We start from the raw sequence: 17,521 nt of genomic DNA, 5'->3' as shown, positions 1-17,521 counted from the left end.
CTTGCCTGTTTGGTAAGTTGTTCCTCACACAGTTTATAGAGAGTGTAAAACTTCTGTGCAAGTAGAACATTTTCCTGGAATCCACAGCTAGCTAGCTTGACTCTCATGATGATCTGTCTATCTGGAACCATCATGGCTACACTACGGAACTGAATCTTCAAATTCTCAGGTAGCTCTTGCCTCCCAGCATAGCCAGGGTTCTGTAGGATATCACAGTCAGTCATTTAACAATAGTTTTTGCACAATTCCTTTGTTACCTTGTTTATGCAAATTTTATTATATTTTTGCAGCTTTTCAATAATAATAATAATAATAATAATAATTGTGGCTTCTTATAAAGCGCACATGTCCGTCACCCAGTGACGCTCCTGGCGCTGTAACATACAGTATGTCCTGCCAGATGTGGGACTACGTTTTGATTTATGAGACCTAATTCTGATAGCACCATGTAATGCTTTACAAGGTGCTGTGGCGCAATTTGCTGCCGATCGGACCAGGAACATCGGGGCGAACCCCTTCTCTTTTCAATAAGTGCACTGGGTTCTTTGACATGCTTTGCATAACGCATGGGACCAACGGCTTAACGTCCCATCCGAAGGACAAAGCAATGGTTAAGTGTCTTGCTTAAGGACACACACTCTGCTGATCATAAACACCACAGTTTGAATTTGATGCTCTTAACCGCTCGGCCACGACACTTCCAAAGTGTTTATTGCAAACTAGAAGATGGCTCTTTGAGCCAATGTTAATAACGCTTTATGTATGAGCTAACAAGCTTACCATTGTGTATGCGTAGTGCAAAACAATTAAAATAAATTTCCATTTATGTTATAGTTCCTCAAATCATAGCTACTCCTAACACAACTAAAACCACATCCAACACATCAGAAAAGTGTTGCTTCTTGAAATCTTATGTTTGATATTTATGAATGTTTTCATGCATACCATTGTTAAGAAGAGACCAAACTCTGGATTGAGAGCCACAATATCCCCATCAGAGAAGATAAACTCTGTCTTCCTTTCCTTCTTAGCAATCAAGACTATAGCAATCTGTTGAGCAGCCACTGACAGTACTGGAAGCTCTATACGATTGAATTCATCAAAACAGCCCCAACTACCTGACTGGGCCAAACCTTCACATATAAATAGATATGAGAGAAGAAAAATGGTGAATTAAGTATGACATGCCAACATTTGATCTTGAACAACAGTCAGGGAGGCATTTTAAGAGTTACATTCAACATAATAAGGACATGTTTCCATAATCGATGAATATTTCAAATAAGTTCATCAGAACATGCAAAGTTTTTTTAAAAGTAATATTTGTGCAGAACCAGTGAAAGTTGGCAGCTCTGAATTGATGAGAGAACCAAATATCCTGAATATTTTAAATATCTCCATGATACTTTTTTACAAAAAAAATACAAAAACATTGTAACAATTCCCACAATGACAATGTACATAAAAACAAAATGTAAAACTGAAAACATTTGTTACGCTTGTATTTTTGTATAAATCTCTGCAACATTCACAAATAAGAATGTTAAGAAGGTCACAAATACATATCCTGAAATTAAATTGGTTAACATTTATTGTCTTATGCTGGAGATGAAACCCTCTCTAAATCTGCAATACAGTTGGTATCCTTTATCACTGAACTTTAGGAATCTGAGTTACAACCAGAGGTTAGTTAACATCTGTAGAGGACTTATTCAAACAAATGACTTGATGCATACAAATTGTTAGTTTGGTTTTAAAGCCTTGCAAAGGCCTTAGATCGTCATCATCATGTTCCCAAATCTCTTCTGGCAAGTTACGGAGACCGTGCCTTTTCCAGCTGCACACCGCGTCTCTGGAATTCCTTGCAGGCCAAGCTGAGGGACACACCTGATCTGTCTACTTTCAAACACAACCTCAAGTCTCATCTGTTCAACTTGTCAGCTTGCTAGCTTCCGGCGCCTTTGAATGGTACCATTCCAGATAGTGTGCACCTTATAAATTTGATGTTATTACTAAGGTGCTGGGTCATGAAGTGACAAGGAGTTTATCTCACCTTTGTAGATTCTACCGAGGCCTCTGTAATCCATCTGATCAGAGCAGTTGAAAACCACTACATATTTGCCAAGTGCTTTACCCATGTCTTTGGTGGTCTCTGTTTTGCCAGTACCAGCAGGACCAGCTGGGGCACCTCCCATGCTCATGCCAAGTGCCTGGGCTAAAGTGATGTAACATCTAAATAAAGAGAAAATAAGTTTAATAAGAGAGTCATTTTAAGCAATAATTGCTTTTCACCTTTTTTGCTTCCTAATGTTTAAACTCTGAATTGCAGTAAAAACTTGTTAAAACAGAAATAGCAGTCTTTGAGTGTGCTTGTTGTGATCTCAGTTTAGTTCATTGGTCTAAAATCCATCACTTTAGTGCCCACATTGGCCGTCTGATACAGATAAACTTTTAACTGGTGTAAAACATGCATCAGAGTTAAAGACTAACATAATGTTCAACTGTTATCTTTTTACCATTTTACAATTTTAACCTTTTACTGGTACCGTTTTTAAAAGGGCTCTTTGCAAGAGTACCTTGCGCTGAGATTTCATTTAATTTCATTTCATTTATTCTGGCTGTGAAGCCAATGACTCTCAAAATAGGGGAATTTTATCACAAACCCAATAGTGCCCTGAATCAAACCAGGGTCCTAGAGTCTGAAGGCGAGGAAAGGTACCATTTACGCCAACCAAGCACCTGATTAATATGTTGGACACTTAAAATAATAAATGATAAGAAACGATTAGATTAGACTTTAGGAGTTGAAACCAACAGTTCTTTTCAGAACCACCCCAACTCATTTAGAGATAGTCGTTACATGGTGTTACCGCAAACCATTCCATATCGTACTTCCACCATGCAAAGTTTCAATTCCTACTTGTATTAGACTTTTTCTACACTCGTGTATTCTATAGATAGATGGACTTACCTGTCAGTAAGGGGAGTGATTACCAATCTATCAGTACATCCTAGGAACTCATTCTGATAAATGAAGTCCACATCAGTGATAGATACAATACATTGATCAGTTTCCTCCTTGAAGTAGAATCTAGCTTGCTTCAACCACTCAAAGTCAGTAGGCGATCTGATGTGCATGATAGTCTACACCAACAAATAATAGCTTGAAGATTAGACATGATGTAGAGACAAAACACATAGTTGAACATTCATAAATACCCCAGACAGGTTCGCTACTCCTATTGGTGGAGAGCGCGTCACGTGGGGGTGTTTAAACGGTTGATAATGACCAGCTGGAGCTGTTTACAACTGGCTGGCTTCCGCGTGTCAGCGATCGCGTACGCCAATATTATCACGCGGAATGCGCAATTCATAGCTATTAGTAACAGCGCATAATCTATTTCTAAGCGCTCGCGCGTACCCACAACCCGCGCGCATCAAACAGATTTTTCGCAAAGTTTTTGAAAAAAATACTTCAAACCTCGAATTTTCATCTGTGTTTTTTTTAACGTTTTTAAACAAAAGGGCATTTATGAATGGGAATAAAAGAGTAGTGACTCGTTCTTAAACGTCCGTTTAAAACCTTGCCATGTGATAAAGGCCGGAGCCGACGGCAACGACCCTGCCGGTTTATAATGGCCGTGAAAATTTACTGAGACAAAGTCGAGGTAAATTATAAAGAACCAGGCCTCGGCGGGTTTAAACCACTAGTTGAAATCCGATTCAACACACTTTGATTCCCATTCATAAATACCTTTTCGGTCAAAAACATCATCACTTTTTGGTCAAAAAGTAAAATAAATGCAAAATTATAATTGTTAAACAATTCCTTTAAACACAACACCCCTCAAGCTATGAAATGGTAGAGCCCTCCGCTGCCGTCGCGTAAACAACTCCTTATAAGGGAATGCTGTGGGCGTCGCGCGTATCGCTTGATGTGGCACAACTCCACCAATAGGAGTAGAGAAACTGTCTGGGGTATTTATGAATATCTATTAAGTGTTCATTAACTGAATCAAGTTTTCATTTTTACAAGTTATCATATGCTTTCTAAACAAATTATCACACTATGTATTGATTGATGTTGACATGAAATAAATGTATCTGAAATGAACAATGCTTAATTCTATTTGTATGCTTACCAGATCATTGAAGATATCTCTCTGATGTACATGAATGGTAACCAGTGTCTCATATTTAATCCTCTCTATCTTAGTCAAGTCATGTGTAGTCTGTTCAATCAGTTTATTCAGGAGCTCCAGAAACTTGACATTAGTAGTTGGCATAATCTTCTTATCTGACTTGGCCATAGTCAATGCCTCCTCTGCATCACGAGTCCATAGCATCTGAATACCTAATAGACCAACCTTGGACCAAAACAATATTACAATGTTATCAACGTTACTATAATTATATGATCAAAGCTTATTTACTAGACAAAATGTAATGCCCTTTTCAAACAACCATTTCGTAAATTGTTTGTAACGTTGAGAACTATAAGAAATCATAATAATTGATTCATGTTTTCAGTAACTTTTTACATTCCTTTCAATTATTAGTGATAGTAAAATTCTTTTAAATCAACATAAAGATAAATGATTGGATAAGTTTTAACTTGATCAGTTGAGTAGTTCTCCGGGGAACAGAGCAAGGGACAGTTTCTGATTCTATTTGAATCTTTGTTTGAGAGTACAATACAAATTGTACATAATGAAGACTGCTCCTATATTAACTCGGAATCACATAATGGTGGGGGAGGAAAAAGAAAAAAAATGTTTTTGTTCATTGCAGTATTCAAATACTTCATAGAATCGTACCTGTGCAATGAAGTTATTGAGGAATCCAAGTAGTTCAAATGAGGAGTCATTGATGACTCTATTGGCATCCCTGATGACTGAGTGTAAAGACTTCTGCTGTAACACCAATAACTCTCCTAACCACATCTCTACATTGCCTTTAGCAATCACTGGCTGGTCCAACTGTCAAATAAAAGCATTCTCATAATCCAAGTCATCAAGATGAACTATATGCCACGGTTACAATGAAGGCAAAATGTTGACACTTAAGTTGCAAAAAGTTGTGAATTGGGGATTTTTTTAAAGAGTATGCCTCCAAACATTATTTGCTTAAACATTTTGGGCAATCTGTCAAGATGATTATTTAAAACAGAAGCTGAAATTCAATCGATCCAAACAAACCAAACATTGATTAAACCATAATTCCTTTGATGACTAATGGTGGTCCATGGAAAGTCTACCCAAAATTTGATATTAATAAAATAAATATACTTTCTGTTTGTGCAATTACTCTCCCGAAGCTGATTGTTTGAGCCCTAAGCTTTCTTACTCTTGTTATCAATATAAGTTATCACACTAGCGCGAGTGGAATACATCAAGTTATAGCGCTTCTGCGTCCCATATCGAACCGAACACAGAAGCGCTGTATTTTATCATATTCCATGAGTGCGCGTGTGATAACATATTTATTTTCAAACAAACTTGGGGCATGACATAGAACACACAAGACACAGGTCGTGATATGGGCCGTGCAATATAGGTTTATATCTTACTCTTGTTGCTATGGATCGACCAATCAGAATCAAGAATTTAAGCCTACTTGATGATAAAATATGTTACATTAATATGAGTAGCATGGTGCTCATTTTAAACCTTGTGTACTTCTTGAATGAAAACGAGTATTGTAAGATAAGAAATGGTTTGTACTCACAGCCACTGTCTCTCCTTCCCTTGAGATGCAAGCAATGATGCGGTCATAATCTTTCTCATGAAACTCAACCTCATTCACATTCTCAAAGACACCCAGAAGATGAGCCTGTTAACAAGCAACGGACAATTATTAAATCTGCATGCCTGTATGCTTCATTTTAAAAGGGCACCAAGGCATTTCCTTCTTGGTAGAGGGTACCCTATGAGGAAACTGTAAATTCCTACTGGAGCTTTTCAAGGGCACCAAGGCAATGATAATCAGGCATGCAACTGCCCGTTGAAAAAAAAGAGGAAAATTTTCAAAGGCACAAGGCAAGTGCGGAGCGAGGCGGCCTAACTGCCACGGGACATGATACCCACAATGGTACCCTAGAAAATGTTGAGGTTTATTATGCTCTTAGGCGCATTTTTAGCATGTACTAGGCTTATTTTACATGATTGTAGTTGTAAAAATCCGGGGAAAAAAGAAGACAAAAAAAGGGGTTTTTTTTTCTTTTTTCTTTTCACGTTTAAAAAAAAAAAAAAACGCAGAATTCCGCGGAAGAGTTGCATGCCTGGATAATTGGGGCAAGGGGAAGTATCAGGCCTGATATCTGACACAAGATACAGAATCAAACCACTTGTCTTGTTGATAATGCTTAAACTCAGATCATAACAGCTTTAAAATCAAATGTTCTTGCCCAGGCGCACTGAGCAGATCCTTTGTAGAGCAGGTACAACTGACCATTTAAACGTTTTCACAAGTTCACTGATGAGAAAGGTATCAAAATAATACAAAAATCAGTCTTTTGAAAGCATTGGTGACGTAACAGTATTGGTGAGGTAACTATTTGCCGGCGTAACTATTTGCAAACCTTCTCTAAATGCAAAAAGATACTTTTTTTTGGGGGGGGGGGATGGCAATAACTGGATTAAATAGATGTTCTTATGGAGGTTTTAGTTTAGATAATATTACCTGGATGGTATGAGAGTCACTAGCTTGCCCAAGTATCTCAAGCAATGCTGGATCCGATACAAAGAAGAATCGAGGGAATACAAGACGCTTCTTCTCTAGGTAACTATAGACAAAACATAAATATAGAAGCCATTTAGTCTTCATCATTACAGATTCAACAATATCATCGGCACTCAAGTATCATTTCAATCTCATACACATGGTATTATTCTATTCACCCATCAGCAGTGTTGTATGACTCGAGTCCAGGACTCGGACACAATTTCGGGTACAGAACTTTGTTTAAATTTGTCATTTCCATTTGTTTACATTTGTTTTGCAACCAAGTGTTCCGGTATAGGTGAACGGGTGTAACTTTTCTAACTATTTAATTATTTAAACAAGTGACTCGTGACTCGGACTCAAACGAATTGACTCGTGACTCAGACTCGACCCAAGTTACTCGTGACTCGGACCTGGACTTGACACAGGTGACTCGACTACAACACTGCCCATCAGTGACCAATCAATCAATTCAATCAGAGATACCCGGAATGAATCAGAACACATCTATCATATCTCTATGCACATTAAATTTGCTAGCACACCCAAATTGGGATGTATACTTGTACTATGGGAAATTTGAAAAGCTGACTGCCTTGAACTTCCCTATTGACCCCTCTGCGCATTTACCATAACCAATATTTTGGAGGTAAATTTCATGTGTAAATTTTGACACCAGAGTGGAGGGACAGGTGTAAGTGCACTGGGTGTCATGCAATGGATAGTCAGCCAGTCAGTCATTTTGAATAAAAATAAAACATTGAGATGATTATAAACCTTCAATCAATTGTTCTGGGCCTAAATTTCTGTAGCTGCTCAGCAGAATTTATGGCTTCGTAACATTACTCGCTTCAAGGCAGTGGACACTAAGGGTAATTACTCAAAATAATTATAAGCATAAAACATTACTTGGTAACAAGTAATGGGGAGAGGTTGGTAGTATAAAACATTGTGAGAAACGGCTCCATCTGAAGTAACCTAGTTTTCAGCAAAGAAGTAATTTTCCACGAATTTGATTGTGACCAGGGATGTTTTTTTCTTTCACAGTTATCTTGAAACTCCGACGACCAATCGAGCTCAAATTCACAGGTTTGTTATTTTATGCATATGTTGAGATACACCAAGTGGGAAGACTACTCTTTGACAATTACCAATAGTGTCCATTGTCTTTAACACAAATTTGCAGGTTACCAGCTCAAATGAATAGAATTGTGTGTGAAGTTGGTCGGTAACCTACTTCTGCTAAGATTCATTTTTGTGTGTAAGCAGCCCTTTTACATTGCCAATTATTCATAATTAGAATGATAAGTAAGATGATTGTTTACCCAGTGAGTGACTTCTGGCAAATTTCCAGCTGTTCCAATAAGTGAGGCAAGAGTTGTCCCAGAGTCTCGTCACCAACACAGCATCGTACAACATTATCATTCTCATGAGCACGTTGCATTATCTTCACCCATGACTTGTCAATATTTCCAAATCTCTTGGCTTCCTAGAGGTTTACAAAACAATGCAAGGAGTAAACTGACATCATAAACAGCACTTTGAAGGACATCAATTTGGGCATTGAAAAAGGCTTGCTAGCATTAATAATACTTTCCAAAGTTAGGCGCGCGGTCCATTTAGGGCCGGTTCGGCAATCATCCACGATTGCCGCAAACGATTATTTTACAGAGGGTCAATCGGCTGAGTTTCGGGACGCAATCGTTTCCAGAGATTATAGAAAGACTTACTGAGGTGAAACACAAAAGAGTTGACACTTCACTGTGGTTTACAACTAACAAAAGAGTTCGCCTACACCAGGCTATCACTGACACTTCCACCGCTAATCCCTCGCTAATCCCAACTAATCCTCCACGGCCAGGAGTACTGGTAACAATGGTTTGGTTTTGGCTAGGTGTGTGTACGTCCAGGTAGTAGCTTTTTCTTAGCATCATGAGTGAACATATTTTTGGGGGCAAAACACGGCTTTTAACACATTCAAAAAAGAGATTTAACATGATGCGTCTTTGTAATAAAAAGTGATTCAACTGTTCATTTATAATTTCACAGATTTGTAATATTTATGTTTCAGATTTTCACCAAAATCGGACTCCAAATTTATTTATACTTTTCCAGGAAACAAATTTATATTAAAGCACGAGATTGTCTGATCAACCTTGTCTGATCAACCTTAAACATAGAGAGTTTTATCTTAAAGATACATACGGGAAGGGTATAAACCAAATGTTCTGATAATAAGATCTGTTAATTTATTCCAATTAAGCGTAAAACAAATAAGTACACACACATACATTAGGTATTTTTTATTGCAGTCTTTTTATTAATGCAATGGTTTTTCTTCTTCAATGCCAACAGTATGTTTAAAATTAAAATAATTCAAAATTAAACCTTCTGACGAGGACGTACTGATTACAATCCTATTTGCAGATCACACCCAAATTCAACAACCTGGTCATACGTTTATTAAAAAGATACACATTAGTTGGGAAACATTCTTAGTTGGTCACAACCAACCAAAAATTGAGTTCGTCTCGAACGCTCAAATCGAGTATACATGTACATGATGTACCCGTGTGAGGTACATTGACGTTGCCAGCGCTAGGCTAAGCAAATACATGACAAAAAGAGGTAAAGTAGAATGTGAGGTTATACTTCATCGTTTTTCACGATTAAAAAAAGTATGTGTGGTATCTTTTGACGAGCATTTTAGAAATGGAAAAAACACAGCGCAAAAATAACGCGTTAGAACATTTTAGTTCTTAAATTCATATTCATAGTCCACAACCGAACAGTCAAAACTATAATCCCAACACAATGGACATTAATCCGATTATAGCCCCTTTGTTCGGACTCCGGACGACTAGACAAGCTCAGCGCACTGAAGCGTTTGAAGAACCTATCCCCCAATCGTCTCACAACCGCTGCTGAATCGTTTGCTACTGTAATCGTTTGACAATCGTGGATGATTGCCGAACCGGCCCTAAATGGACCGCGCGCCTTATGTAGACCTTGTTGCAAAAACCCATTGGGCAAGCGCTAACTGTTGAATGAGGAGCATGCTGGTCTAGCTAGGGATCAAACTTAAGCGCTAGCTAGACCAGCATGCACCTCATTCAACGCCTACAGCTAGCGAGAATCCATTCTCATTCTTTAAAATAGTTTACACAAAAAATTCACTTCATCTTCATTTCATTTTTTCAGTAAATTTGTTATTTATAGCAATCTCAACGAACAGAAAATTCACCATCTCAAACTCAAACATTTTTCCCCAAAGCCCACTTTCTAAGAGTACTGAAACTGTTAAAGTTTTTTCAACTGTTTTCTGATGTCAACTTGTTACTACTAAAAGCCAAATACATTTAAGTGATTCTATTTTACCTGTGGCAGCTGTTTAGCGATATCCCCGCCTACAAAGACAGCTTCCAAGTAGACCCACAGGTTCTGCACTGTCAACCAATTCTCAATGATGTCAGAAGAATTAGATAACTTCTGAACCCACAACTGAATGTCTTTCTTGAACGGTGCATTGTATCTGTCATGTTTAAGGAAAAACAAAGTTAATTTCAAAACTTCATCCTGGTACACTATGTAATAATCTCTTTGGGAGGTGGGTCTAAAAAGACCTTGTTAGTTTGTTTTAAAAGTTAACCAAACACCTATTTTTCCAGCCGTCAATTCTTCCAAAAAGTTCTACTTCTAACTATGCCCTAATCCTCCAATCAGATGCTCAAACCAGAGTGTGATAATAAGCCATAACCTACTCAAAGTTTTTAAATTGTCGATGCTTAATGCTACATCCGGTCAGTACAAAAATTATATTCTAAACTTTGCGTGTGCATGCTGCTCATCGTGAAATAGCGGTGATGTTGACTTAATGAGGCTGGAAGATAAATTTGTTATCACTCGCGCGCTAATGGAATACGGAAAAATATAGCGCGTCTGTGTGCCATATCCAACACGACCTTCAGCTGCGATAGATATTGGACGCAGAAGTGCTCTATTTTTCTGTATTCCACTTGTGCTTGAGTGATTGCACCTGTAAGTATTTAATAAGTATCTAACTTCACAAGGTGAAGGTCTTAAGGTTTTAGGATGATCGGGGCGGTGAGGAGGATTGAGCCCCTTCCCATCCATTGAAATGTCCCATATGATCAGCGTCTCAAAGAGCCTCTCCTAATTCAAACTCCTACTGCCCGGCTTCATGTGCCGATCCCTGTTGCGAACAGTGGGCAGAGGTGTGAAGGCGAATTTCTGGCGCCTTTAAACCAGATTGCTCCGGGCAGGTGGAGCTCGTTAACCATGGGAGGTAGTCCACCTAGGAGACAGCCACTCTGATTTCAAACTCGGGTGGGTGGGGCTCACAGCCTTGGTTGGCAGTCCACCTAGGAGAAGGAAAACTCTGATTTCAAACCACCGATCCGGAACGTCGGCAGCTAAACCGGCAACCCCACTGGAGCCCAGAAGGGAGCTGATGAGGAGGGTGGTTGGACATCCTGATGGAACGAAAAGTAATATCCATCTTTCTAAGGGCGGATGAGCTCAGTTTAGAGCCAACAGCCATCCATCAACGGTGGAAGGCAACGGCAAACCACCACCGTCTTTGTATGCCATGTAAACCGTATGATGAGTTCAACTTTAAGCAACGATATGACACTGGAAAGTGAGACCCCCAGGCTTGAAGGTGTCTCAATTACTTCTGGGGAAGAGAGGACGAATGATACCCTGCCTTGCATCAATGACGCTGCTGCATTAAATCCAAATGGAAGTGTGGGAGCTGAAACCAAGGTTAGTGTTGTCAGGCGTAACCTCTGGAAGACAACTTTGAAAATTGGCACTTGGAACGTAAGAACCATGAACCAAGGGAAACTAGACATTGTGACAAGAGAACTAGACAGACTTGATGTTCATCTGTGTGGAATTTCAGAAATGAGATGGACAGGGAAGGGGCATTTCACCACACTTGCCAACCATGTAGTCTTCTTCTCTGGAAAAGACACCAAGAGAGAAAGCGGAGTAGCCTTTGTTGTTAATCCAGATGTGGCTGGCTGTGTACTTGGTTATAACCCAGTAAACGACAGGATCATCACAATCCGTATTCAAGGAACACCAATGAATGTCACCATTATCCAAACCTACACACCTACCTCTGCATCAAGCGATGAAGAAATCAACACATTTTATAATCAACTCCAGCAGGCAATAAACAGTGTCATCAAACGAGACATAATGGTCATCACGGGAGATTTCAATGCCAAGGTTGGAAATCAGAGCACTAACCAATGTGTGATGTGCAACTGTGGATTAGGAGATCAGAACGAGAGAGGAGAAACCTTGATCGACTTCTGCCAAGAAAACAACCTGGCGATTCTCAACACACTATTCAAGCAACACCCAAGAAGACTCTACACATGGATATCTCCAAATCATAGATACAGGAATCAAATTGATTACATCCTGGTAAACAAGAGATGGCGGTCCAGCTTTGAAGCTGCCAAAACCAGGCCTGTGAGCGGGTCATGAAAAAAAAAAACGGAAAATTGTTGTCCGGATTTTGGGCCAAAATTACGAACGTAATAAAAGGCTTTAATTAAAAACTTAAGCGTAGACAACACATTCACAGAAACAGTAGGCCACAATTCTAACATGTAACAATTTGTTGCGCATCCTCATTTTCAATATATTTTTGTAGCATTCCTTTAGAAATAAAGACACAAGCGCGATGAGTCCTCATCGTCGACTGCCATATTATGCATTACTTGTCGCAAAAAAAAATACACTGTACACACAACGTACGTACGGACGTCGCATGGGGGAAAACCATGTGTGCCTAATCTTGTCTCAAGGTGTTGGTTTTTTAGTAAAGCGCCCTCTGTTGGTGCAATTGAATAATGACATTGAAGTACATGTAAAATAGACATCGCGCTGAACGCAAAATTAACAACAACGGCTCCAATGAAAGACTAAGACGGAGCATTTTACTGGGTCTAGCCCCCGACTCATTATGACAAAATCAAATCAAATTGCAATTAAAGTGCTTCCCGAGTCCAGGTACGTGCTGCTTGACGATCTATTTCGGATGTAAACAAAGAAGATAAAAACTGGAACTCACAAGAAAAACAAGGAACGGAAAAAAAGCGGAACCCACGAAAAATGCAGACTGGGAAAATTAAAAAGAGCGGAAATCCGCTTTAAAGCGGAGATTTCACAGGCCTGCAAAACATACCCAGGGGCAGACTGTGACTCAGATCATCAGCTCCTGTTTGCCACTAGGAAGATGAGACTGCGAAAAATAAAACGTCAAAAGAAGCCTGTTTGGTACGACATCAGTAAGATCAGTGATAATTATAGAGTGAAGGTCAAGAATCAATTCCAATGCCTACTGGAACATGACCATTAGGAGACCAGTCCAGAGGAATTGTGGCAAGAGATCAAGAAGGTAGTCTTGGAGGCGGCTGAGGAAACTGTTCCAAAGCGTAAGAGCAGAAAGAAGCCCTGGCTTACAGAGAAGGTGTTCAAGCTAGCTGACGAAAGGAGAGAGGTTAAAGGAAAGGGACTGGAAAAGGAGAATGCAAGAAGAGAGTACCGGGATCTAAACAGGCAAATCCAGCAACAAATCAGAAAGGATAAATCTGATTTCATGAACCAGAAGTGTGCCGAGATCGAAAGGGATGGAGTGATAAATAACACAAAGGATATGTTCAAAAACGTCAAGTTGCTGACAAGCAAACCAACTACCCGGCTTAATGTCCTGAAAGATGGGGATGGCACCATTCTAACTGAAGAGAAAGACATCAAAGACAGATAGCAGCAGTATTGTGAAAGGCTTTATGCTTCCCAAGAAGAAGTGATTGACCAAGAAAATGATCACCAGCTTGAATATGAAGAAGATCCAGATATTCTCCTTAGTGAAGTTGAACAAGCTATTAAGAGAATGAGGAGTGGCAAGTCACCAGGATTTGATAACATCCAGGCAGAACTACTGAAAGAAAGTGGTACAGAAGGAGTTGAAGTTATTCACAGACTGTGCTGCAAGATATGGAAGATAAAAAGAATGGCCAGAGGACTGGAAAAAGGCAGTTTTTCTTCCATTACCCAAAAAGGGGATACGAGGGAGTGTGCCAACAACCGCACAATCTCACTGATTTCACATGCTAGTAAGGTGATGCTTCACATAATCGCTGAGAGAATCAGACACAAACTGGAGAGCGAGTTGCCACCAGAGCAAGCTGGATTTCGGAGAGGGAGAGGAACATGCAATCACATTGGAAATCTGCGAAATCTGTTATAAAAATATCAGGAGTTCCACCAGCCATTGTTCAACGAAGGTGGGAGTTCTAAGGACATCAGAAGGCGCCTTGCTATGGCAAGAACATCAGCTATTTCCTTGACTGACATCTGGAAGGACAGAGGGATCTCCAGAACTACCAAAATTTGACTCATGAATGCTCTCGTCTTCCCAATAGCCACCTATGGGTCTGAAACATGGGCTGTGGGAAAAGCAGACAGGAACAGGATCAACGCTTTTGAGATGTGGTGCTGGAGGAGAATGCTGAGAATATCATGGCAAGAACACAAAACCAATGTTTTTGTTAGAAACCTGATAGGAGAAGATAGACCCACCTTGTCCTCAAAAATTAACAAAAACAAGCTTCAGTACTTTGGTCACATATCCAGAAGAGAGGGGGACAACCTTGAGAAGATCTTTATGCAAGGATGTGTTGCAGGTAGTCGCCGACGCGGCCGTCAAAAACTTCGTATGACAGACGTAATCAAAGAACTCACAGGCTTATCAATAAACGTTGCTTATCGATCTGCACTGGATAGACAGAAGTGGAACTACATCATAAACAGGGTCACAAAGGGTCAGCCATGACTCATAGGACGACGACGACGAACTTCACAATGCAAAGCCTTCAATCCTGCAGACAGACCAAGTATGGTTACTAATGTCACCAAACACGTTTTGCATAAATGCAAAATGGGTTTGGTAAATGCAAAATGGGTTTGGTGACATGTAATCATTTATGTTCACTGTTATGATTCAGTATAATTTAATATGAACCCAGTTCCTGTAGTAGGTTCCAAACTGAACATACCTGTTACTGAGTAGAGATCCAAGCACCATAAGACTGTCCTCCATTAGGGCAACTGTTTCCATTGTCTCAGCACCTTTTAGTAAGAGTTCTCCACGCGTCTTGAAGTTAACAAAGAATAGCTGCTGAGAGTTCCATTCAATCACAACCTGAGCCAGCTTAGCCTCAATGTCCTTCTCTTTCACAGCCGAGATACAGATGTCCTACGCAAGTTACACAAATTAAAATGTTCTTTACAAAAGCTCTTCAATTTTAAATTGAACTTATTAAATAATTGTTGGCTGGCTTCACACTTTAGGGCAAGTACTGTAGGATTTGTACAAAGCTGCTAAGCAAATAACAAAATTTTTATTTTACATACAATTACATTTTGCACACAACAAAATATGGAAGTTGAAGATGAGCCATTTGTGTAATGTAATTAGCCAGCACCCCATAATTATTATCCAACAATATTCCTCACAGCTTGTAATCTCACCAGGGTCCAATTTCATGGCTCTGCTTACTGAAAGCAGAGAAACAGTGCTAATGGAAGCAGGGAATTCTGTGCTTACGGCAAGAGTATTTCATGGGTTAGCGACGAATTTTGACTTGTGTGCGTGCATACTCCATGTTACTATAGACATTCTACGCTTACACCGCTAGCGCAGAAATTTGGCGCTTGCACGTAAGCGGAGAATGGTGATCTTAAGCGCAGAATTCGTCGATAAGCAGGCGCCATGAAATTTTGCCCTAATATGATATTCATAGTTTATAAGGACTCTTTATTTTGTAAAGTCAGCAGTTTTTTAAGAGAGTTATTGCTTGCACAGTGATTGCTTACCTCTATGTCTTCTTTATGCGGTAGTAGAGGAGCCTCCATGATATTACGTAAGCTGAACGTATCCGATTCAATATCAAACTCATGACCAGTTACAGTAGCTATTCGTTCCCAATGCCGCTCTTTCATAGCTTTATTAGCCATGAGTTCTAGAAGAGGACAAGTCTCATTGAAGTCATCAATCTTCTGCTTTAGATCAAGGAAGGCTGGCCATTCCTTTAACCCTTTTGGCAATTTACGACATCTGCATTAAACAAAGTCAAATACAAGTTACTGCAATTCAGTTTATGTTCCTACCCACTTAAATACATTTCATTTCATCAGCAAAAAGTTTAAATCAATTAATTCATAAATACCCCAGACAGTTTCTATACTCCTATTGGTGGAGAGCGCGTCCCGTGAGTGTGCATAAACCTTTTGTTATTGACCGGTAAAAAGTGTTAATTCATGAGTGTGACACGCGACCTTGCACCTGTTCTTATAAGACAGTTTCTTCATTCCTATTGGTCGAGAGCAACGGCTGAAACAGTTGTGCCACATCACGCGATACAGACGACGCCCACAGCATTCTCTTATAAGGAGTTGTTTACGCGAGGGCAGCGGAGGGCTCTACCATTTCATAGCTGGAGGGGCGTTGTGTTGAAGAAATCATTTAACAATTATAATTTTTGCATTTATTTTACTTTTTGACCAAGAAGTGATGATATTTTTTACCGAAAAGGTATTTATGAATGCGAATCAAAGTGTGTTGAATCGGTTTTCAACTATTGATTTAAACCTGCCGAGGCCTGGTTCTTGATAATTAACCTTATTTGTACACCTACATCCTATTAAATTGTTGCTACATATTCAATTAAAATCAAAATTCACATTAGCTTAGTGTAGAACAATCAATTGTTAAGTTTTTGTCAGGTCAATGAAAATTTCATTGAACTGTGTTGATCTACTTTATATGTGAGCTATTGTATTAACTTCAATTACACTTAACTCAACTTTAATGATGAGTGTTATTTGACAAAATCTGCTCTGCAACATACACCCTCATATCTCAGCTTCAATAACAAAAGCCACATCAAGTACTTCACAATGATCAAACTAACAACTAATAATAACAAGGCCAACACAAAGGTAGAAAAATTCAACCCAGAATATGCTAATTATGAGTACACACTCATTGAATCCAAAACACAGTCATAAAAGAAATTAATACTATGATCAGTTTGATAATAATCAGGGGATAAATTAAAATAGATTTACACTACAGCAACCTAAAGGAAGTTAAACGCACCTCACAATAATGTTTGAAATGGAAATAAGTGATAACACATCATCATTTTCACTAAAAAATTCCAGAACAAAAGTTTGTTTTTCCATTAAAGGCGACTACTTTTGAAACTTAACTATTGTTAATATTCTAATTTGCAAATTTGCAGCTACCTGTTTTGGAAGTCCAGAAGTTCATTGTTGATCTTCTCAATATCCACATCAGTCCATAGGATATCATAGTAACCATTGACTCCATCAATGACTGAGTTATAAAGACCATACAGCTTCTGTAGTAGATTCAGTTCCTTCTTAGTCTTTGCTAGAGTTGGATAGTCAGTTACAGACAACCCAAATAGCTGCTCTCCAGCTGAGTAAGTAGTGTACTTACGCCATAACTCATCAAACCGAGTCTGTAGAACAAACATATATCTTACTGTCATGGAGTTTCTTCAACAGGGAAATTAAGCTCTGCCCCATTGCGTATATTGACCAATCACAACCCATTGCGCCACAAAAAGTCTGACAAAATAAAGTCAGACATGCATGCGCGTATGCTTGGCGCGAGCAGTGGAATGGGGAAGAAAGGCATCGGAGGGGCTCACATGTTTGACTGAGCCTA

At 39.2% G+C, this 17,521-nt stretch overlaps 1 protein-coding gene across 1 annotated transcript in view; it reads right to left on the bottom strand.

Moving 5' to 3' along the window:
* The window catches only part of LOC117301515 (dynein heavy chain 8, axonemal-like), a 142,916-nt gene that overhangs the window by 74,400 nt on the left and 50,995 nt on the right, over positions 1 to 17,521 (bottom strand). Inside the window, exons 28-40 of the mRNA XM_033785541.1 lie at positions 17,074 to 17,312; positions 15,640 to 15,880; positions 14,820 to 15,019; positions 10,102 to 10,255; positions 8,049 to 8,212; positions 6,682 to 6,784; positions 5,728 to 5,832; positions 4,818 to 4,979; positions 4,143 to 4,367; positions 2,972 to 3,144; positions 2,054 to 2,232; positions 946 to 1,133; positions 6 to 200 (exon numbers count right to left, since the gene is read on the bottom strand). Coding sequence (XP_033641432.1) covers positions 6 to 200; positions 946 to 1,133; positions 2,054 to 2,232; positions 2,972 to 3,144; positions 4,143 to 4,367; positions 4,818 to 4,979; positions 5,728 to 5,832; positions 6,682 to 6,784; positions 8,049 to 8,212; positions 10,102 to 10,255; positions 14,820 to 15,019; positions 15,640 to 15,880; positions 17,074 to 17,312 — 2,328 coding nt within the window. The remainder of the gene's footprint in view (positions 1 to 5; positions 201 to 945; positions 1,134 to 2,053; positions 2,233 to 2,971; positions 3,145 to 4,142; positions 4,368 to 4,817; positions 4,980 to 5,727; positions 5,833 to 6,681; positions 6,785 to 8,048; positions 8,213 to 10,101; positions 10,256 to 14,819; positions 15,020 to 15,639; positions 15,881 to 17,073; positions 17,313 to 17,521) is intronic.

The sequence above is a fragment of the Asterias rubens genome, chromosome 17 (assembly GCF_902459465.1).
Source record: "Asterias rubens chromosome 17, eAstRub1.3, whole genome shotgun sequence".
Lineage (NCBI taxonomy): Eukaryota > Metazoa > Echinodermata > Asteroidea > Forcipulatida > Asteriidae > Asterias > Asterias rubens.
The sequence above is the reverse complement of the archived record's forward strand: the minus strand, read 5'-3'. Positions and strand labels throughout refer to the sequence as shown.